The following is a 23,212-nucleotide window of genomic DNA, read 5'->3' as shown; positions in this document are numbered from 1 at the left end:
AAGTGGGTGTCCACCCAGTATCATAGGGCCTGCATAGTTACTCATAACATCTTCTACTGCCAAATAACAATATTTAGCATGTTATTGTAGGTGTTTCAAAGTAACACACGCACATGAGACATAGTAGTTTCCAAGAGTGGTTGCGCGTTAATGACGTAAGGGATGCTTAACATATCTTATAGTACCAATGTCTATGGGATGGTTACGACCACTTACTACCAAATGGAACTAATGGGCTACTTGTCAGTCAAAGGGGTTATCTATATTAAATAAAAAAATCCAAATTACTCGTAAGTGTTGATTCTTTATAACCTTACGATTAATTTAACGAATACTACCAAAAAAAATACAAAACTAACCGCTTTTTCATCATTAAATATTTGCTCTTATTTAGGTTTAACAGACTGGCTATCTTAAGAAGAAGATGGCTCAATATTATACCTCCTTCACCTTAGCCACCTTTATAATCGTCGTTGCTGTCGCACCTCTAGTCACTTCGCAACCAGTTAGTATACATAATCGTTACATATTATGTGAACATTTTACTTGCTACATATTACATCCAATAGGTTGTGAGAACTCAAATATTACATCATTCACCATGATAATTAAAAACACAATTATTGTTATTTATAATATCACCTTTTCTTAAACTTAAATTTACTTTTACTCGAATTTGAATTAGTACTACATGTTACATATTATTTTATAATATTTGTAGCCCTTAGCTGATGCATCTATTGGAAAAGATCGTGCCCTACGAGTATCCTTATTAAAAGCAGGAAAAAATGTTGCGACTAAACCGAAATGGGGATTCTTCGGTACAGTATTCAACCTTATTCTGGAGGTAAAGTAACGCTTTGTTCGATAAATAACATATTTTTTATGTGATATTAAGTTATTATATTTTTTTTTTCAGCAAATTAACGACACAAAAAGCGCGTATGGACAAATATCGGAATTAGTCAACAACCAATTTGTAGATGATAATGTGAGTGCAAATTGTTGAACCATTTCCATTTTTGTTTTACTTTCGTTCTGCGAAAAAGTTAAGTACTACCAAAGTGTACACTTGAAATAAAAAATATCAGTACTACTGTATCAGTACTTTATTTTGATTGATTTTGATGAAATAAACTTTTATACTTATGTGTATCGCAATACGATACAATTTTTTTATAGCTTTTCCTTAGGATATATTTTTGAGAAGAAATTTCTGTTCTGCCTTAAATTCAAAAAGGTTGTTAACGTTTTTTTTAGAGAACCATCGTCAAATAACATTTATTTTCATACTTGACGACATCTTTGATTTTTTTATTTTAATCAAATTCATAACACGCTTTTAATTGTTTTGAGTGGTATGTTTTTGGATACTAATAATTAGCTAGAGTAAGGGAAAAAGTTAAGATATGATTAAAAGGTATTTTCCTTAGTTTTTATCAGATGTTTTTATCAAATATATTATTATCAAATACAAGTACATTCATTTAATATGTTATGTTTATGTATTTTTGTTCCAGACTGTTGTGACAATGGCGCCTGAGACACCAAATGGTACAACTGCAACACCGAAAATTACAAGATCGGAATTTTTAAAAATTCTTGATCGTAATCTCAAAGGTTTAGCACGACTTCGTAATTTAGAATGGCGTGAATCGAGAAAGGTTTTATTGCTTTTATTTATTAATGAACACGGAGTATGCATATAAAATTAAAATAAGCTTATATTACGTCATTCATAGTCCCAACTTTGTAATTGCTTGGCATATGCTATGTCGGTGCTGCCGGTTAAGAGGTGATCCGTACTTAAGCCAGTTTTTATCGTAGACCATCGTAAGCTAAAACAAAATTCCCTTTAAAAAAATATATATATCGGATAGACGAGTATAATCAATAAAATTAATATTTTTTTAGTAACATACGGTACGATTTTGAGTAATAACTTAATTTCCTTTTTAGTTATTTTTATTGAAACTAATCAAGACATTCACATTTTCAGGATTCTTGGTCCAACATGCAGGGATACTGGAGCGAACTTTTTGGAGGGAAAAAGGCAAGAAGTGTTGGATAATGCATAGATTTTATATGTAGTGAAAAGTGTAAAACTAGATAATTAAAATTAAATGTTCTTCGAGTTCTAAATATACGTAACCGTATAACATAAACTGTCAATCAATTGTTAGGTGTGGTGACGGAAAGCAAAAAATTTGTTATTTAAATAAATTTATTTTTAAGATTATTTAAATAGGAAAAAGTGCTTAGTTTTATTGACATAGGTGTAAAAATAAGATTGCAATTTTTAAACTAAATGTCGTTGCGCGAATCTGTTAATTTGTTAAGTAGGTAATTTAGAAATTAAATGTTGTAAGTATTATACCTTTACATCGTGCCACCCAAGACTATTAATATTCAGTCAAGAATATTTTAATATGAAATAATATTATTAAAATTGAAAAACCTCCATCATCTTCTTTTTGTGGTCACCCACAACACTAGTCTGTATGTTTTTTTTATTATGACTCGAGTAAAATTACCAAATAAATCCTATTTGTACATATATGTATATTGAGTTTGCTGAACATGTTATCAGATTCAATAGTTAACATTTTAGCGTTAGCATTCTTGCAATCTTGCAACATTAGATTCGGTCATGATTTGTACAGAAACTATTTTTTAGAGATAGAGAATCTTTTTTATTATTTCCCTAAGAGTTATTTAAATTACAGCCTGTATTATCATAATGAGTGTCTAATTTGCATGGAATTCAAAGTTAAGGAGTGGTATCTTCCCCTAAGAAAATGTCTATTGTAATGTATAGAATTAGGGTATTAATTGTCACAATGGCGCTTCTGCTGGTAGACTATTACTGTAAAATTAACATTTATGATTTTATAAACTGGTATATATATAGATCGTTTTGAAGGCTGCTGTCTAACTTTCTCTCTGATACCGTTTTACTCTATACGTCAAGATATGTCATTTGAGGGACATTATTAATATACAAAGATACTTCTCCTCGTCTCTACTCTCCAACAAGTTTTGAGTAAAAGTTGCTTTTTATCATCTGTTGCCTACTATGTGCAAGCTTATTTATATTAGAATAATGTTAAAATTGTGAATGCCTATTCTGTATCCCATCGGCCTACAGGCAATGGATCTCCTATGCACGTTACAGACCGGCAGCCCCCAGCCTGGTCAGGCCTTAGTTACGTCGTTACCATCTAGATATGGGCTATTTAATGGGCTAATTATTAAATACAATTTAAAAAGAAAACGATTATTTTTATTCTCCAAAACTAATCGAATTTAAACAGTTCACAAATCTTATAACTTAAAATATTCATTTAATAGTCATTAATACAGACTTTAGAGAATTATATCAAATTCTACAGTTGTTTAAAATTCTACAGCTACTAGTTGTCATTAATCATAATAAAAATAATTACATAAATGCTTAAGAGTGCTATTCAATAAAATAAAATAAATATATTTTTTACTTGAACTTATTTTAACTTTAGGTTCCTGTTCTAAACCTAGTTACTAGTCTAAAATTAAAATTACAAAGACAAGAGACAAATTGTCAACAGCCAGATTTGCGGTGCAAATGATTTTTACGCCCAGTGCTACAAATATTTGGAGTTTATCCCTTAATAATATAATTATACCATTTAAATTTATTTCAAGTTATTTATTCCTTTAATTTGCAAATGATATAATCGATAAAATAAATTGTTTTCTATTTGTATTAAATGGTAGCATTTTTCATGCCTGGCCTATTATTCTACTTGTAAAAGTAGGTAACAATAATAATATGTATCTAATGAAAAATCTAGAAGATATTAATCACTGTTTCATAACTAATAATGTTAATTTAACATAACATATTACAAAATAATATTGAATATTTATCACTATTAAACAGATAAGAATACAATCATCCATTTAACTTATTTGACTAAGAAAATAATAAAATTAAAACAATATAAATTTAAAGTTGTTCCGATAATTGTACCGGACTAACTTTTATTTTTATAAATATTTATCAATAGTTTATTACGTATTTACAGTCATTTTTATTTTTTTTTTCAGAAATTGGGACTGTATATATATATAATTAGTTACTGTGTTTTAAAAGAACATAATCTAATAAGGAGTTTATTAGATATCCATTAGGCTTTACAATCCTTTCCTTACATTTTCCAAGCGATAAGTATAACGTGGTTATTTTATACTCTTTGGCGGCAAGTGGCAACACTGAGTGTACTGCTCATCACTTCATCAGTTCATGGCTTCTTTCTACGATATTCCGCCCTCCATTTTGAGAGTGTATTTTTTGCTGCTACAGGATTAACGTGTTAGTTATAAAATAGTGATAGCAAAAATAAACTAATTCTTGAAATTCTTATAGTAAGTATAAAGCATTATCTTTAAGATTGAATTATTTTGAAATCTACTCGAAAGAATTCAATTTAGAGAGTAGCCATATTGGCAATTAAAATAGCCGGGTATCTTGCCAAAGTAATGCTTCTCTCTACTTTAGGAGTTAAATAGTTACTCTTAAAAAAATATGTTTGATCATATACGTAAATAAAATTGTAAATGTGCTATGAATGTCAAAATATAGGTTTTATTATATTGATATTCGAGAAGTTATAAATTGTATGGTTTTTAATATTATTATTATTTTCCAACAATGTGCTTATTAAATTATAATATTGATTAAAAAATTGTATTATGGCATAGATGTCATCTCGTGGCCGAGGATACGGCGGAAGAGGAAACTACACCGGCCGGGGTAGCAGTTACAGAGGTTCTTATCGTGGAAGTAACAGCCGTGGCAATTATGATGGCGGTCGTGGTGGTCGGGGCGGAGGATATTCCTCTTATAACAATGATTCCCGTTATAACAGCAGCAGCACGAACAGATATGCGTCAAGTCGTGACAGAATAGATGACTCTTATAAAAAACCATATCGATCGGTGAGTTTAGTTTCTATTTATGTCAAATTATATTTGGCAAGGTTATCCTATTTTACCAAGCAGTCTAATATCGCGAATAGTCACACCAAAACTGCAATTACATAATGTGTAGAGTTAAATGATATTTTTTTTCATAAATTACCTTCTGGTCTTTATGGAATATTAGGCTCATGGAAGTAAATATTACAGGCTGCTTTAAAAACTTAGTTCAAAATAAAAGCATAACTAATAATTGATGGTCTGCTATTTATCACATGAGAAAATCAAGTATTTATTATTAAATTTATGGATCACAAATAGTAAACAACTATTCATACACAGCATAACTAGGAACATAAAAAAACAGTTTTGTTTAATTTGTTCTGGTATGAAAAAAATTAAATTAGACATAATCAACAATTTCAGGTATTACATAAATTAGGTTTGTTCATAATAAAACCTAAAACATATATATATGATATGCTCCAAAAAATGTTACATTCATGTTAAGTTATATGTATTTGGATATTAATTGATACTCAAACAAAAAATGCATGAAATATGAAAATATATTGACCTTTCAGGAAAGTTCTGCTAGTTATTCAAATCGTGACTATGGTGGTAGATCAGGCTCCCCAGATCGCAAAAGGATGAGGATGGAGGTTAGTCTAAATATTTTAGCTGGAAAAACAAAATCCTTTTAACAATGGGAAGTATAATGACTGAATTATGACAGTAGCAATTATAAACTGCTGCATTGCATATGCATTGATCCATTACTTTAGAAAAATAATTAAAAAAAACACAAAGATGTTACAACAGTCTGCAGCATTGCATGATTCATTTCAGATGTATGATATTGTTGCATGATTTATATCATCAAATCGTCCCAAGAATAGTGCAACAACTATAAAATATTTAAAGTTTATTAGAAATTCATTGTAGATGTTGAAAATAGAGCTGAATACGAACAGCGATAATAGATGCGTTAAAAATAAAATCATTTGGAGAGAGAAATTTGAGTAAAATTTAATTGGTTATTGAATCACTACTCACAAAGTACGAAGTCAATAGACATGTTAATAAAAAAAATAGAAAACAAAACATCTATAAATCAATATAAAACAAACAAGACTATAGATGGGTGTAGTCATAAATATTAGATAAGTAATGAAACAGCTATGTTACGGAGGCGAATGTGCTAATCAATATATTAACAATACAGACCAATCCACCAGTAATTGGTATATTTTGAATTGTAAAGTGTAGGACTACTGCTTGAGGCTATAACAAGTGAAGACTTGTACCACAAATATAAACTGGTTAAATTAAAGAGACAATGATGTAAACAGGTAAAGATGAGTAAAGATCATTTCGAATTAAATACCCATCTAGAAGAAAGCAAAAATGTTTTAATACTCGTTTTCTGTTAAATTGTTAAGAGGCTAGAAAAGTTCCAAAAAGAGTTATGTACAGGGCTCCTCGAGCGATAGACGTAGTCACGACGGAGGGCACTATGGCGGTTCGTACGGCGGTAGACAGGAGAGTTACGGCGGCGAGAGACGGTCGTTCGCTGGCGAGGACAGAAGGCGATCGCCGGCCCGAGACAGCTATCGCAAAGCGAGCGGCATGGGCCCGCCGCGAGAACCGCCGCGGCCCACGGCGCGCCCGAGGGCGCCCCGCCGCTCCTTCCGCGGACGCACCCTGCGCTCTCGCGCTTCCTATCGAGGAGCCCCGCGATCGCGCGGCTCCTTCTCTTCTAGAAGATTCGCAGAACGATCGCTGGGATACACCCGAGCTTTCAGAAGTGTTAAGGGGCGAAGGTAAATGCGGTACAAAGTAATGCTTAAATTTTGTTTCTCTATCTCTGGAATGAATGCCCCGGGTTATCTAGATACGATAGAAAAGATTGAGTGTGAGATTATTGTGTTGACGTCGATTGCTAAAAGTCGTCAGATACAACTAAATAAATTAAAGCTGTCGAAATGTTGGAGGCAATCATATTCAAAAGAAACTAATCAGAAGAACTAATAAAATTGAAATGTCAGGGAAATTGCTTATTATTATCTAAAACCTATGAAGGGGTGAGAATCATTATTGAAACATCTATGCTACGTATTATGTTGAACATATATGTTACGCCTAAACCAGATGAACTGAATATAAATAGACATGATAGTAAGGAAAGAAATATTTCATGGAAATAAAACATTTAGATTTAAAATAAAAATAACACTACTAGGAGATACTATTTACAAATTTAATTATATGTATCAGTGGCTAGAATATTCCAGGAATGGCTTCATAGGATAATAAACCTATAAATTCAATACAATTTTAGTCGTAACATATATCAACTAAACAAGTATATTCTTATTTTTCCTATGTATTGTAATGTATATAGGCTGTATTAACATTATTTTTCTTATCATGTACTAGCTCTGTAAAGTCAAAAGAAGATGAGGCATCATCAACAGAAGAAGATTGGGAAGCAGAAGAAAAAGAAGAAACTGTAGAGGAGAAAAAGGAAGTTAAATCCAAATCGCCTAAGGTAACTAAATATTATCATTTCTCATTCAATAATTATTATATTTAAAAACGACAGATGTGCTCATTTAATTTGTTTATTATAAGGAGGAAGTTGAGGCTTCAGAGGGCGAAGGCGGCGATGGCGGTGAGGACACGGATAAAGAAGCCGATGCCGCATCCGACGCTGCACCCTCGCAGCCGTACGTTCACCTCTCTTGCGTGCATTGCAAAGAAAAATGTGCCACATTCGCCGTAGGTTTAATAATTAGACACCAATCAGAATATATACTTCAAATATTATCTTGAAAGGCATAACACTAAAAATATGGCTTTTGACAGGGATATGCAAAGCATTTGTTGTCGAGTAAACATCGGGCCGCCATGAGCGCAGTGGCACGACGTCACAAGGCGCAGTTGTTGCGCATGCGCGTCGCCCAACGCGGCGCACAGCGCGAGCTGGAGGCAGCGGCCGGTGCGGAGCTGGCGACGCGCACCACGTTCTGTCTCGTGTGTCGCCTCAACCACCGCACCACGCGCCACGCGCACAACCTCACCGACACACACCGTGCTATGAAGCGATTCCTCATGCCGTTCTGTCGTATATGTCGAGTCACATTCCGATCGCCCATGATATACGAACATCATATATGTTCCATTGAACATCTAAAGGTAACTTACTTTTATATCAAAAAATATATAATAAATATATAATTAATAAGAAATATTTTATTTAAATATAGCCGAGATGGCCCAGTGGTTAGAACGCGTGCATCTTAACCGATGATTTCCGGTTCAAACCCAGGCAGGCACCACTGAATTTTCATGTGCTTAATTTGTGTTTATAATTCATCTCGTGCTCGGCGGTGAAGGAAAACATCGTGAGGAAACCTGCATGTGTCTAATTTCAACGAAATTCTGCCACATGTGTATTTCGCCAACCCGCATTGGAGCAGCGTGGTGGAATATGCTCCAAACCTTCTCCTCAAAGGGAGAGGAGGCCTTTAGCCCAGCAGTGAGAAATTTACAAGCTGCTAATGCTAATATAATTAAAACAGTATATTTTTTTAATATATGGTTATTATATTTAGTCATACTAATTGCAAACCTTCACTCAAATATAGTTACTTATCATACACATTTCATATAATATAAGGTGACCCTGTTTTTATTCACGTACTTTAAAAAAAAAATTATCTATAGCTCATTGTTTCAATACAGAAAAAAGCTAATCAAACTGCGAGGAGGCTCAGCCCGAAAGCTGAAGGTAGCGGAGATGAGGGTATGGATGTTGATCTAGACAACTTTATGACACTCGACTCCGTAGGCGACGTAGATGGTAAGTAGCAATTAATAACAATACATATTTATCACTCCACTTTTTAAAAAGGGACAGAAGATATTTGAAATATAAAAAAGCATGTATGTTTGAAAATAGATAGAATGTAATCTAACCTGACCTAACCTAACCTAACACTTATGACTCTTTATAGAAGTTGAAGATGAAGATTCGGGCGGCGAAAAAAAAGAAGAAGCATCTCCAAAAAAACCAAAAGTGGAAATCAATATTGGAAGTGAACATATCAAGAAGATGGAGGTGATTAAAATAAATGTTTTTCTTTACTATTTTTAATTTCCTATACAAAGGATTTCTGAAAACTACATTTTTCACAGTTTTTGAAATAAGTTACATTTCTATGCGTACATCGTATTTTAATTATTACGTGAAGTATTTCATTTTGGATGGCAATATTTACTTGAATGTTAAAAATATAAATAAATGTGACTAGGTGTGGTGGTGCGAACTGTGCCGCGTGTACCTGCCGCGCGCGGACACGGGCAGCGCGGAGGAGGCGGAGGCGCTGCGCCGTCACTGCCGACTGCGCATCCATCTCGGCCGATACGTGCAGCACCGCGACACGCGCACACTGCGTCGACACGCCGAACGCATCCACCGACAATTGCACCAGCAAAAAGGTTATTTATTTTTCGAGTATCACTGAACTCCGGTCTATTTTGCTTCTTAAAATTGTGTTACATGGAAGAGTTGCGATACAAAAGGTTATCTCATTAAATTATCAATTTTAGAAGACGAAAAAGAAGCAGCAAATGATGACACCGAAAACAAAGTTAAGGTGGAAAAAACTGAACCAACTATTGAAAAGAAAAGTCAAGAAAATGGCGCAGAAGTGACAAATACATCTGGTATGATATATTTAAAAGGTTTTTTTAAAAAGACATCATATTTGAAATTTAAACTTTCTTAATTTCTACAAAATACATTAATATGTTTACATATCCCATTCTGAATTGTTTGTTCAATAGTTCTATTAAAATTTAAAAATCACAGACATTGTGATTATATATAATGATAATATTTGACAATTTTAGGCAATGAAGATAAGCTGTGGGCTGATGTGGATAAGGACATTGGAGAGCTGCTACGGGAAGTAGACCCACAAGGCAATGAAGCCAGTGATGATGAAGAGGATCTTGGAAGGTAGTCATTTTATAAGTTAGTAAACATACTAACAATGTTTTGTCTTAGTTGGTGAGTTGACTTAGCTTCATGGTTATAAAAACAGAACTGGAACAATTTTAAAAATAATGTCAATGAGACCAAGAATATTTCCCTTTTTTCTTAATTCTCCGTTGTGGCCATTTTGTATACCCAAAGCCTCTAAATTGATGTTAGTTGATTTGACCACAAATATCAAAAAAAAAAAAAAATTTAAAATTATCATCCTAACTAATTTTAAAGAAACGTTTCTTATTCTATATTGTTGTTATATGGCCCAATTTTATTAAAATCTTATTATATTTTTTAATAAATGAATTATTTTAAGTCGACTAAAGTACTGTTTGTCGTTTTTACTTACGTAGAATGTTTATTACGGCGTTGTTTTAACTCAGTGCAATCCCTAAATATACAAAGATATTAAACCCGATGACTTAATCGCCTGGGTGTTACAGATTTAAATATATAATTGGGTCATTTTATTTTAAAGGGGACTGTCTGGGAGGTGCTTCAAGTTAGGGCGTTCTACTTTGCATACTTATAGTGCTAACACTGCTTAGGTACTCGAAGCACCTCCCGAACCATCATCTACTTGTTTATTGGCCCTAAACATAGGATTTTTGATTTTCAGGTACGATAAATTTCGTAAAAGCGACAAGAAATCTAAGGCCGGTGAAGGCGAAGACACTAATCCTAAAGCTGACGAAAACATTAATGAAAAAGTAAACGTTGAAGTTAAATCTTCTGCATAAAATACTTAAGTTGTTTTCGCTTTATAATTCAGAGTATGATTTTTATTGACTTCAATAATTAAGGATATAATGCTAAAATAAATTTTAAGTACATACAATTGTTGTTTTTTTATGGGAACTTTTAAATATAATATAATTATGTATCGTTAATAAAGCTGAGTACAATCTGGTTAAAAAAAAGTTAAATAGTAGTAATATTTATTGATATATAGATTGACTTTATGACATATCGAAGAATATTACTAAAACGAACGAAACCCCGCAGACCAGTTGATACTAATATAATTAGAAAAAATTCAGTCGGAAACTCCTAAAATGCAGTTCCATGATCCATCTACACTACACATATAGATGTGTATTATTAATTTAAAATAATTAGAAATTGGCAATATATTTTTTATCTGAAATACAGAAGAGAGTTTACCTACTAAACACATTACATTACATTAGCAGCCTGTAAATTTCCCACTGCTGGGCTAAGGCCTCCTCTCCCTTTGAGGAGAAGGTTTGGAGCATATTCCACCACGCTGCTCCAGTGCGGGTTGGTGGAATGCACATGTGGCAGAATTTCGTTGAAATTAGACACATGCAGGTTTCCTCACGATGTTTTCCTTCACCGCCGAGCACGAGATGAATCATAAACACAAATTAAGCACATGAAAATTCAGTGGTGCCTGCCTGGGTTTGAACACGAAATCACCGGATAAGATGCACGCGTTCTAACCACTGGGCCATCTCGGCTACTAAAGACAGATAATTCTTATTTTTCATTTGGAATAATATACTGGGCAATAGGAATGGTATTTATTCAACGATTCGTTAAAAAGTGTCATCAGCACCTTCTTGAATTTTTTGCAAGCTTTTTGTGAAAAAAGATTATACATATATCTTATCTCTTATACTTTAATTTATCTAATTATATTGAAACATGATATACTTTAAAAATCAGAGGTTTTCGTTTACTTTTATTTCAAAAAGTTTGAACTGTATTTCCGATTTTAAATTTTTTATGGTTTCTTTAAGAAAAGTAATCTTAGCTTTAAAAAGTCAAGATGAACAATTAAAAACTAAATGTTGTTGCAATAATGTTCGGCATTATCAAAAACACGAAATGAATTAAAACATTAAAATGAACTGCTAATATTAGTATTTTGGTAGTAAAATCCGATGCATATAGCCTATTTCCGAAGTAGGAATTTAACCCAGCTATATTGTGCACTACAAGAGTTTGTAGTACTGATTTACATTACATTAACAGCCTGTAAAATTCCCACTGCTGGGCTAAGGCCTCTTCTCTCTTTGAGGAGAAAGTTTGGAGCATATTCCACCACGCTGGTGCAATGCGTGTTGGTGGATAGTACAGTTCAGTACTGATTAATATATATTTATTTATAATACAACACTATTACACTTAACTACTTATATCCACTTTAATTTTACTTCCAAAATACCGATAACAGTTTCGTCGACGTTCAAACGCAATTATTTCGCAAATCCGCAGTGAATATCAAAGATTAATCAAGCAATGATCTCGTAGTACGAAATCCGGCTGCAGATTCAGTGTACCCATCGAGTGTTTGCTAAAAACCAAATTTTTACACATATTTATGATTAGGAGAATTTATATCTACCAGGTTGCCTATCAAAATGTGGCCGCTAGTATTTTTAATTAAATTATTAATAATTCTTATTACGCCAAAAATTTCATTGCCTTGTTTTTTCAGTAAAATATCATCCACTTTACGGCAACATCTATAAAGACTGAAAAATCATGGTTGCCGTTGCGCATCTGGCCGAACCTCTTCGCAGCCAGGTTTACACAGGTATGATTTTGTTACGTTTATACACTCACAACGTACATTCATAATTTATATATCAAATTAAAGCTATTTTTTTTGTTTATTATGATATACAGTTGCTTTTTTGATTCTGGCCGCAAATAAGGGTTGCTGGCTGTTAAAGATAGTAAATATTAAAAGTGGAAATATTAAAAAATTTTGAAAATAATTTAAGGTTTCGACTCAACGCACATTCCAGCGTGCTGGAAATCTTTAAAACAAAAATTGTTGTGGACAATCTTTGTTAATTCGATGTGGTTAAATACTACTGAGCCGGATTGTATCAAGTTTAGCGCGGAAAATAATGGCTGGCTGCTGTTAGATGGTTTTTTAAAACCAACGTGGTTCCTGGGAGACTCAACTCCAGCTCAAGTTGAGTGTGCTGTGTGATTCCACGAACAAGTCTTCCTACAATGACAACGATACCGATATTTGAGATGAAAGTGATAGCTGCGATGATAGTGTGACTGATTCTGCAGCGGGATCTTAGACTATCGCGTCACTTTGCTGTCAAATGTTGTTTATTTGGCTTTTCTCCTCTTATGGTTGGAATAGAGTATACATTATTTTGCTTACAGAGATAACTGTAAGCAAAAAACTAGTAATTCATGGTATAAAAATGTATCACCTTGATCAAAATTAATAACTTATGTATGTGATGCTAAAATTTGACATATTAATTCCTAGTTAACACAAAAAAATTTTACATATCAGGAAAAAATAAAGAAAAAGATAAACTTATAGTTGTTTATTAAGTATTTCACTTCTTAGCTTTTGCTTCTTTAGCAGCTGGAGCTTTAGTAACATCATCAGGGTTTTCTGCAGCATCCTTCAGCCTCTTGGCTCTAATTCCGACAAGTTTAGCAATTGACCGAGCCTGCAAAAAATTATACATATAAGTTTCTTCTTAGATAATTTTTCTATTAACACAAATATGTTCCAACTATACAGGTAATACAAAAAATATGTTTTGTGATAGGTCTTAGCAGCTATCGAATATATAGTAGCAATTTTTTATTTTGGGAAATACACATTTGAAAATTTTATTTCCAATAATCCTTTTTTCGAAATTATAAGACAAATTTTATATTCCTTACTAACTTTTAAAATAAGTGATTTAAGACACTCAAAGAAAGTTCTTTCAAACTTGTTTCTTAGAGTAGTAGTAAACCTAGTAGTTTGAGTTTCACAATTATATAAGTAGTTTAATTCGTTTAAACTCTAAAATAATATATAAGTGTATAATTTAACTAACTTAAGTTTAATTGTATAAGGAAATAATTTTAAGAGATGAAGTATATAGTATTTGTGCATGAAAAACGGAATAGAATTCAGAAAATATTAATTTCTAAGATACAACCAACTAAGATCACTGGCCTCTTAAATCTCAGGCAAGGAATTATTTTTCCCATGCTGTACATTGTACATTCCATCTTCACCCAATATATATAAATATAGTATATGATTACAAGTTTTTAATTTATGTAAATAAAAAAAACTTTATGGTAATTTTTTGAATTAATTAGATTCCAGCTAGAATTTATTTTCTAAGCTGAAGAACAAACCCAAAATGTACATAATTTGAAGTATATCATATTTTATCATATTAAAATATATTCTCACCCCTCTGAGATATTGGTAAGCCTTGAAGTCCTTTTCTTCTTCAGTAATAACCCGAGCAACAGACTTGGGTGCAGATTGCTGTATGGGCATTAGTGGACCACGGAGCTGTGTTGCCAATTTGCGTTCCTCCTCATTAGCTTCACCCTTCAGCACCTAAATGAGTAAAAATAAAAAAATAATGTAAACAAGTTTTTTTTATAAAATAATGTTTATATTTGTGATTTTACTATAGCCTCGTTAAATTAGTACAAGGATTCAATAGATATCAAATAGATACTTTTCTTATACATTCAGATTAATTATCTTTTTTTAAGCAGCTTTGAATATATGTTTTAAAAATGTAACTTTATAAAAAGTACCTTAATGATTCTTAATTTTTTAAGTGCATAATTCGAGTTGATTACTATATTGCATACATATTAAATTAGTTCCATTATTGATGAAGAATACATTAAATAACAAAAATGAATTCTTACCTTCTTGCCCTTGGGGAAGAGAATGAGACGTGCACGGTATTCTTTCAGTCTCTGGACATTGATTTGTAAGGATTCCACAGACTTATTGCGTCTGCGTGGGTCAATGGAAATACCAATTGTCCTTGCGAATGCGGGATTCAAACCAGACGCCTAGAATAAAAAAATATTAAAATATATATACTGTACTGTACTATACACACTAATATTTCGTTTGTCTATTGATATTTTACTATATTAGATTGTAATTAAAATATATATGTAGTTAATTCTTTTAGAATCACTATGTCATTGCGATATCCGAAAGAAGTCTGATTACAATAGTTAGACTGAGCAGTCACTATAATTATAAACAATGTTACTACGAGTATAAAAACAGAATGAACAAACACGAACCAAATAATTGTTTAAACACAAACTTAATAAAATAATATGAAGAAATTCAATTACCCTGATTTCCCGAAGAGTAAAACCGCGCCCGGCACGGACCTTAGTGTGATAACGAACCGTGGGACAACGTACAACTGGCCTGAGAGGTCCGGCTGCTGGTCTAGGAGCAATTGCTTTTGCTTTCTTAATTCTGTTTTGCTTTCTGCGGTGCTTTCTCGCCGGTTGATTAAACCAGGTTTTTACGAATCTTTGCCAATCCTTATGGAAATGGCCATTAGGAATCATATTATTTCCCTTCCCCATGATTGCAATAACCCCACTTCACCTAAAAATATAATATATGATTAAATATTTATTTCAGCGTGGATCTAATCACTTACAAAATAAGTAATGACTTTTAATGTTAAAAAATCAGTGGTGATAACTTCACAAAAATTGGATTAAGAAAAACACTAACCACAGGGCTAAACGTACAAGTCAAAAAGAAATTCCAAACACCAGACTTGCGTCAATGTCAAAACTAAATATGCCACAGACTACATACGTGTAGCCATTAGTCACTATGTTTTATCTGCTTTATGGTAATTTGTGTTTGTTATTTGGGCATGTTACACCTAAAATAACGTGTTTGTTCATTCTGTTTTTATACTCGTAGTAACATTGTTTATAATTATAGTGACTAAACTGCTCAGTCTAACTATTGTAATCAGACCTCTTTCCGATATCGCAATGACATAGTGATTCTAAAGTAATTAACTATATATATATATTTTAACTACAATCTAATATATTAAAATATCAATAGACAAATGTAAATAATAAAAATGTTTTCACTAATCTTTAATAATCTAAAAATGGAGACAAATTATCTATTTACTAAAAAAATGGTTCATCTTAAGAATAAATATTATAACTATTTACCTAAAATCTATATATATACCACATAAATATTCAAAATTAAAAAAAGGATTATTCAATCGCGCTCAATGTTTTTACATTGACAATGTTAAAATATATCTTGTATTTAAAAAAATTGTGTTTCGTTTTCTGTGATAATTGTTCGTTTGCCGGAAATGTGCCACGTGGCGGTAATAGTAAAAAATTAAAAAAGTCGCACAAGTTAAACAAACTCGATAATTATTTTAATCTAATGTCATGAGAAAATATTATATTCATTAAATTGTTAATTTGTATATTAACTCTCAGAAGAAACTAACTAATTAGAAAATTTTATTATTTAGTATGGATAAAATATATAGTTTGTTTATAATAATTATCAAAAGTGAATCATCACGCCTAAAAAAACGAATTAACATTCAAAATGAATTCAATGTTTTCTCTATCTTAAGATGGTTAACCCAGATAAATTACACGCACCTTCTGTACCCAAAGCAATCCCCAATAACAACCCGTAATTTGATTTGAATTTTGATCCATTGTCCCACAATCTGCAGCTAACTGCTAGTATGTTAAGAATTTATAATATTTAACATCGCCAAACTAGACATACTTGGGCACATTTATAATTTTGAAGACAAAGGGACATTAAAACATAAATATATTTTATTTGTAAATTTTTCTATTTCATTGATCAATAACTTAAAATAAATAATAATTTTTCATCAATATTGATCTAAGTCAATCTTGTTAAAACTGCTTTTACTGCCATAATATTCTTTTAAGTAATGGATTTCCATAGTGATTTATTAAAAAGTTAATAGATATATTCAATATTATTTTAATTATGTGTTTATAGTTACATATTATCATTAGGTTAAATATTCTTAGTTCAGTACAAAGATAAATAACATAAATTTCATTTCCAGTCAGCAAATTGTGTAAAACAGTGAAAAATGGGAACTGAACTTTTTGAAGAAACTGGAAAGCTTAAACCTTTAATTGATTAAGTGTTAATATTTTTATGAAATGTATATGCTAAAAATAAATGTGTAAATATAGAATAAATAAATAAGCAAATATTTTTACATAGTATAATATAATTTATTTATCCTTTTCATACTATACCTATATTTCCAAATGATAAAATACTACATATTGTGAAAAATACAAAAAGAAAGCTATGAATATTAATTCATAAATTACTTTATCACTTAGTAGTCACTGCAGAACTAATCCGATTTTGTTTGGGGTTATGCTTGGACACCGCCAATTATATAAATAGTACTGCAAATTACCATCACCAATACCAAATTTAAGGGGTTCCAAGAATTCTTTATTATCCATTAAATCAAGAGCATTGAATACATCAAATCCAGAATTTTTAGCAGTGATCAATGCATCAAGCATTAAATCAATCCAGGGTGTTTTGGTTGAGACATTGTAAAATGAATAAGCTGCTTTTAATGTTTTGTGAACTGGATGATAGACCACAGTAGATGGCAGAGTGTAGTAACTAACAAAATCTGTAATAGAACCATCAGATGCTTCAACAACGTAACTATCAATTATTCCAGCCTGTGGTATAAACCAGTGTTTAAATTCTTCTTCTGAGAAAATTGGTACTAAGTCAAATTTTAGTAGATAATCATTAAGAAGCTTAACTACTTTTTCTGAATCTTTTGGTTCCATTTTTCGAAAACCTGGTGTTTTTGGTAAGTCGGGTAACTTAAACAACTTAAGAGTTCTTTGCATTGTCATATTTCTTGAAAGGTGGCTAAATTTAATGTCAATTAACTTTTTAGGATTCAATGACCTATGCCAATAACGACAAGTAGCAATTGGTTTTGGCAAAACAATTCCAGCTGTATATACTCCTTGGAATACCCCGGTCAAATTTACTCTTCTTGTAATTTCTCTTATTAGGACAGGAGCTACACGTTTTGCTCGTAGCTTCTTGTGAACACATAAGAAGTTAATTTCTACAACAGTTTGGATATGGTCATAGATTCGAAGTATTACTGGAATAGCAGATATAAAACCAACCAATCTACCCGATTTTACAACACGAACTCCACAATGCCAGTCCATTCTCCATCCTGGTGGCTGCAAAGCCCATTTAAGGAAATCAGTTTGATAGTCGAATCGAAACATACAGTCATCATCTTCAACATAATTTTCATTTAACAGAGTATACAATTCTTTTAGAACTAAAGGTTCATTTAAGTTTAATGTATCCCATTGGAAACCATCAGGTAATGTATAAGGCTCAGAACGAATTTCATCTATGGATTTAGGTGGTTCGATTGGTTCATTTGTTACAATTTTCTCATTCCATTTCGGTACTGGTTGAGTTGACCAAAACTGATAAGATTTATGCAATGCTTCTTCAGTAGTTTTTGCCGGTTTTTGTTGCAGGTTTAGCACTTCCATTGCTGTTTTTAAATCTTTAAATGAAATGTTTTGGTGCACATCACTCGAATTAGTAAGAGATAATCCGTCATTGGAGACCGAACCTCGGTTATCGCCGTCTCCACCATTGCGCTTTTTTTTGTTCTTATTTTTTCTCTTAGAATTTTTCTCTTCATTAGATTTTGGATATTCTCCTGCTTGTGCTGTCTTGTTATCTTCCATTATAGATTTTTATTAATTACAAGATAAATTTATTGCCCCGCGAGCTTTCCAGGCTTAGTCAAATGAAGTCTGCTTTCAGACCACAGAACACTATAATTATAATAAGTACAGACTATAGCTTAAAAGTTACAAACTATGGTTAGCGGCTATAGACATCACTGCTAGATAAAAACCTAATTTAATGTTAAACTGCTAGTGAAGGAAAACGTTTTGCGTACATTTTCATAAACTTCTTTTACGGCTTAATTAAAAAAATAAATATAAATATATCTAAATATTTTTTTATCCCGAGTAGATTCATTTGATTTTTTTTTTAAATGCATTATGCCTGAGGTCAAAAAACCATAAAGCGTTATAATTATAAGATTATTTTTAAGTTCATTTAATAAACCCTCATGAAACCAATTGTGACAGTCCAATTTTTATTTTATTTTTCTTATAGGGTTAGTGTATCATTTTTAGTTTATACCTAGTATATATCAAGAGGTGGATTTGCAGTCCTAGCCGCTCTAGGCCCCAGGCCATGTGCCACCTCTTTCTCAGCACCCATAATTAAATGACTAGATAATAAATTAATGAATTTACTTTATTCCACTTTCAATTGATTCAAAAATCGTTTAACTAAAAGCTAGCTTATAAAGCTAATTTATAATATTTTCCGAGGTTTCAGGGATGATTGGACATTTAAATCAAACATTGAAAACGGTTTTATGTTTTGTTTTTAATAAAATTAATGTATTACACTGTGTTAAAAAACTCGTCTGCACTTAAGCGCAGCAAAATTATTAATTAAATACAATTTGCTTAAAAAAGCTTCTATTTTAAGCAAAGCAAGATCGTTTAACCTCTGCTCCGTCATTATTGTGTGTAATTAGTTTTTAATTCTGTCAGGTGTGTAATAAAGTAAAATTTATTGTAAAATAATTTAAAAGACGCCGGGATCGTCTTTTCAGTTCTTCTGACAATGTATCAATTATTACCAAAAAAGTATTTATACTAAAATTTTCTTGGCCATTTTTATTGCATCTCTTCACCTGTATTTGTCTCGTCAGGAAGCAGCTTTTTTACACTTTCGATTGCGTCGAAAATTAAGACGAATTGAAGACGAAGGATAGTTCCTTTTTTTTCTGAGAAAAATATTTCCATTGAAATTGTCTCCAAAACTTTGTTTCCCAAAAATCGAATGAATTTCTCACATGTTGTTGAAGAAAGATAACTCCTGAATAAAATTGTTCATCACACGTTATGTAAATCCTGAGTCTGGATTTCCATAACGTGTGATGCACAATTTGCCGCCCTTAATAACTGGCCGTCCTAGGCAAGGGCCTACTGGGTCTGAGGGCAAATCCGCCACTGGATATATCTGTACTATTGAAAGGTATGATATATAAATGACGATCCATAATAACATATGACCTCCTCATGGATGGACTAGCTGAATAACATGCAAACTCACCAAGGAAGACGACTAGAACAATTGACACTCACAGGACATTCTAAGTCAATGAACATGTCGTTGTAGAGTCCCTTGAAAACTTACATTTAACTATGTGAATATAGTATTGTCATAAATAATGATAAAATTCAGATTGTGATACGACTTGGTAATAAAAACTTGAAATACATCGAACTATAAGAATAAGTACACAACACATTTATGGAGATACAATTATCGAATTTCTGAATTCTGGTATAACTTTTATGTATATCTATTTAAATTATTTTTTCAAATTTAAGAATAAAAACGTAATATTCGTTATCTGTGGCTGTCATAACTGTCAACTGTTCTTGTTTTTATAATCTATATTAAATATAACTATGCTTTGATTATGACAATTTGTCAATTTATATGAATATAAAGGAAAAGAAATATTATTTTTGAACTCAAACTTAAAGGAAAATAAACTTAAACAATCCAATAATTGTATATTTAAACAAATAAAATATGGGTTGCGATGGAGGTACTATTCCACGTAGAGATGAACTTGTAAGATTGAAAAAGAAACCAGAACAGGTAACTATATGCTTTATGTTGACCTTTTATTTCAAGTACTGTCTAATGTGTTTAATGTTATTACAATAAAATGTAATGTATTAAATGTAATTACAGTATTCTTAAATGGGTACTATTTAAGAATATGGTAATAATACTTCATTGTTTGTTTTTAGAAAGATAAAGATGCCGAGCGTTCTTTTAAATGGCGTAATTGCGCTTTATCTCAACAAACCTTACAAGAGCCAGTGGTAGCTTGTGGTTTAGGAAGACTATATAGCAAAAGTTCTGTGTTAGAAGCTTTACTCGACAAAGAAAGCAAGCCTCAATCAATAGACCATATAAAATTTTTGAAGGTAAAGTATGATAATTAATAATTTCTAGCTTCTAATAATACAAGTATATTTTTATGATTATTGTGATAAAAGATAAATTTTCAAAAATGTTTTTCTATTTTATCTTACAGGACATCAAAGATTTAAAACTCACAAAAAACCCAGCTTACACCAATAGTGAGCATACAGATGGTGCTGTTGGAGAGGGAAGCGCACCATATATTTGTCCCATTAGTGGTTTAGAAATGACGGGCAAATTCCGGTTCATATTTCTATGGAGTTGTGGCTGTGTGCTGGCGGAGCGTGCAATGAAAGAAGTTAAACAGAACATTTGCCATATGGTAAGTTTAATTTATTTAATAAGAATATTTGGTTCAAGTAGAATAATAAGCAAAATAATTTTGGTGCAAGTTTTTTTTTTATAAACTTTTAATTATGTTTTAGTGCCAACAGCCCTTCACTAGTAATGATGTCATAGTGCTGAATGGAACCGATGATGATATTGAACAGCTCAAAGAGAAGATGACCATTCGAATTGCAAACAGGAAGTCTAAGAAAACAAAAGTAGATAAGACAGAGAAAGATATAAAAATTGAGACCTCAACATCGACATCCGCATCGACAAATAATCCTTCAACATCTGAGGAAATTAAAAAGGAAAAAGATGACCCCCAAAAAGGAAGCAGTCAAGTTAAAAAGGAATTAGAGACAATACCTCTATCATTACCTAAATTTAATCCTAACAAGCAAACTAGAGGTCACTTTGGGTCGAGTAAAAGGGCTCACTCCACACAGTTAGCACAGGACCCTTCCTACAAGAAAACAAAGAAAGACTACAGTATAGCCAAAGATCCCCAGTCCAGTGAAGTTTACAAGTCAATCTTCACTTCACATAAGAACGATAAAGATCAGAAGAGAGCACACTGGGTTACATATAATCCTTTCTACAACTAAAATATTTTGTTTAACATAACATTTACTATAACCAAACAAACTGACAATTGGTTAAATTATTAATTAATTATTTTATTAATTTTGAAGTAATGTTTTGAGTAAAACATAAATATTGTTATCAGTAATATCTTATTATTTTTTTTCTAAGGTCAGAATTGAAGATGATCTAATATTTCAGTACAGAAAGTCTCTAATGGTGTTTAGTGAAGTGTAGTATAATTCAATAAGACCATTTGATCATATTATATCTTGTATATAATATGGAGTGTCACGCTAGTGACATGTGAAATTCTATTATTATAGTTCTGTTACTGACCGAGGGTGTCTTATTTATTCATCTGCTAATACCAAGATGTCTGTCTTCATCTCATGTTTCCTGTTATGTAAACTTATTTGTAAGTTTAGAGTTAAATTGAGAAATCTGTAGTCAAAGAGGAACCTGTAAGGAAATGGAATAAATAAACTGATTAAATGGAATGCTTTAAGATTTTAATATTGCACTAAAATTATTATTATTATTATTGCACATAAATTAAATATAATCTAATCATAAAACTAAAAAAAGATTAACTATTAGATTAAAAATATTTTTTGGTGCAGTTTTCAGGTGATTTGAAAATATATCTAAGCATCATTTTGTGCTGAATAATTTCATGTGAAATTAAAGGAAAAGATTAGGATGCAATGCATGCAATTATTTTAGCCTTAACATTTTAAATCAATTATCTGTATTAAAGAAATATTCCTGAATATAAACATAATAATAAATACTAATAGTGAGTAAGCTTGGACATCAGAGACACGATCACACCACTCCATACGCCCGAAAACGTCCTTAGGGCCCGCACGACAGACTTAATAGCTTAAGATATAAACACGCCTACCCCGCCAGGGGGTTCGGCATCGTGACGGAGCAGTTTTCTTACTATTAGGATATATTCCTCTCTATTTAAACTAAAATTTTATGTCATTATTATTTTGTGAAAAGTATCTGCCATATGTAAAACAAATGAGGTTTGTCCTGTAAATGCTCTTTGATCAGGAATGTTGAATAAAATAAATTAAATGCAAAATAAGTAAGAGTAAATGCATATCTAAATCAATATAAATTCAACTTATCTGCTGGAGTCATTGATATTACAAAATTATAATAATGTTTTCGTTAAATTTTTTATTTGGCACAACGGAAAGTAATTTATTATAATGAATCTGCATCTTCGCGGCATTATATAGACTGAAGACTGCCGGCCTTGGTTTGCAACGTTGTAGAGCACCAAAAATATGAGGCACTGAGTTCTAGTCTCCTGCCTTCCGTGCTGT

The 23,212-nt window shown here is 31.8% G+C and overlaps 5 protein-coding genes across 8 annotated transcripts in view; 3 read left to right on the top strand and 2 right to left on the bottom strand.

Moving 5' to 3' along the window:
* LOC113398262 (uncharacterized) overlaps positions 1 to 23,212 on the top strand; it is a 114,529-nt gene that overhangs the window by 3,433 nt on the left and 87,884 nt on the right. The window contains exons 3-7 of one of the 2 annotated variants that reach the window (XM_064216595.1): positions 395 to 505; positions 722 to 847; positions 920 to 991; positions 1,521 to 1,664; positions 2,000 to 2,083. In XM_064216595.1, coding sequence (XP_064072665.1) covers positions 425 to 505; positions 722 to 847; positions 920 to 991; positions 1,521 to 1,664; positions 2,000 to 2,071 — 495 coding nt within the window. In that variant the 5' untranslated portion in view covers positions 395 to 424 and the 3' untranslated portion in view covers positions 2,072 to 2,083. Of the gene's footprint in view, positions 1 to 394; positions 506 to 721; positions 848 to 919; positions 992 to 1,520; positions 1,665 to 1,999; positions 2,403 to 23,212 lie in introns of those variants that run through there. The other variant, XM_026636916.2, reaches the window with a different exon arrangement.
* Positions 4,257 to 10,853, top strand: LOC113398250 (zinc finger protein on ecdysone puffs). Of its 3 annotated transcripts, none has more exons than XM_026636902.2 (13): positions 4,257 to 4,407; positions 4,744 to 4,980; positions 5,544 to 5,621; positions 6,424 to 6,782; positions 7,399 to 7,510; positions 7,594 to 7,740; positions 7,828 to 8,157; positions 8,707 to 8,824; positions 8,979 to 9,082; positions 9,276 to 9,462; positions 9,574 to 9,690; positions 9,877 to 10,000; positions 10,635 to 10,853. In XM_026636902.2, exons 2-12 carry the CDS (start codon positions 4,744 to 4,746, stop codon positions 9,987 to 9,989), a joined length of 1,902 nt encoding a protein of 633 aa, XP_026492687.1. In that variant the 5' UTR covers positions 4,257 to 4,407; the 3' UTR covers positions 9,990 to 10,000; positions 10,635 to 10,853. The 3 variants fall into 3 exon arrangements, with proteins under 3 accessions (XP_026492687.1, XP_026492686.1, XP_026492685.1); XM_026636901.2 differs by having other exon boundaries at positions 4,258 to 4,407; positions 6,436 to 6,782; positions 9,877 to 9,985; XM_026636900.2 differs by having other exon boundaries at positions 4,258 to 4,407; positions 9,877 to 9,985.
* LOC113398261 (large ribosomal subunit protein eL13) lies at positions 13,329 to 15,685 on the bottom strand. Its single transcript, XM_026636915.2, has 5 exons — positions 15,537 to 15,685; positions 15,140 to 15,404; positions 14,693 to 14,842; positions 14,217 to 14,369; positions 13,329 to 13,470 (listed from the first exon to the last, which is right to left on the bottom strand). The coding sequence occupies exons 2-5, from the start codon at positions 15,380 to 15,382 to the stop codon at positions 13,354 to 13,356; spliced, it is 663 nt and encodes a 220-aa protein (XP_026492700.1). The 5' UTR covers positions 15,383 to 15,404; positions 15,537 to 15,685; the 3' UTR covers positions 13,329 to 13,353.
* Positions 17,059 to 18,705, bottom strand: LOC113398254 (glycylpeptide N-tetradecanoyltransferase 2). The gene has a single exon (XM_026636908.2). It carries the CDS (start codon positions 18,608 to 18,610, stop codon positions 17,198 to 17,200), a length of 1,413 nt encoding a protein of 470 aa, XP_026492693.1. The 5' UTR covers positions 18,611 to 18,705; the 3' UTR covers positions 17,059 to 17,197.
* LOC113398259 (replication termination factor 2) lies at positions 20,443 to 22,369 on the top strand. Its single transcript, XM_026636914.2, has 4 exons — positions 20,443 to 20,624; positions 20,780 to 20,959; positions 21,070 to 21,279; positions 21,383 to 22,369. The coding sequence occupies exons 1-4, from the start codon at positions 20,556 to 20,558 to the stop codon at positions 21,890 to 21,892; spliced, it is 969 nt and encodes a 322-aa protein (XP_026492699.2). The 5' UTR covers positions 20,443 to 20,555; the 3' UTR covers positions 21,893 to 22,369.

The sequence above is a fragment of the Vanessa tameamea genome, chromosome 2 (assembly GCF_037043105.1).
Source record: "Vanessa tameamea isolate UH-Manoa-2023 chromosome 2, ilVanTame1 primary haplotype, whole genome shotgun sequence".
Lineage (NCBI taxonomy): Eukaryota > Metazoa > Arthropoda > Insecta > Lepidoptera > Nymphalidae > Vanessa > Vanessa tameamea.
Note: the sequence above shows the minus strand (reverse complement) of the source record. Positions and strands in the feature narration are given on the sequence as shown.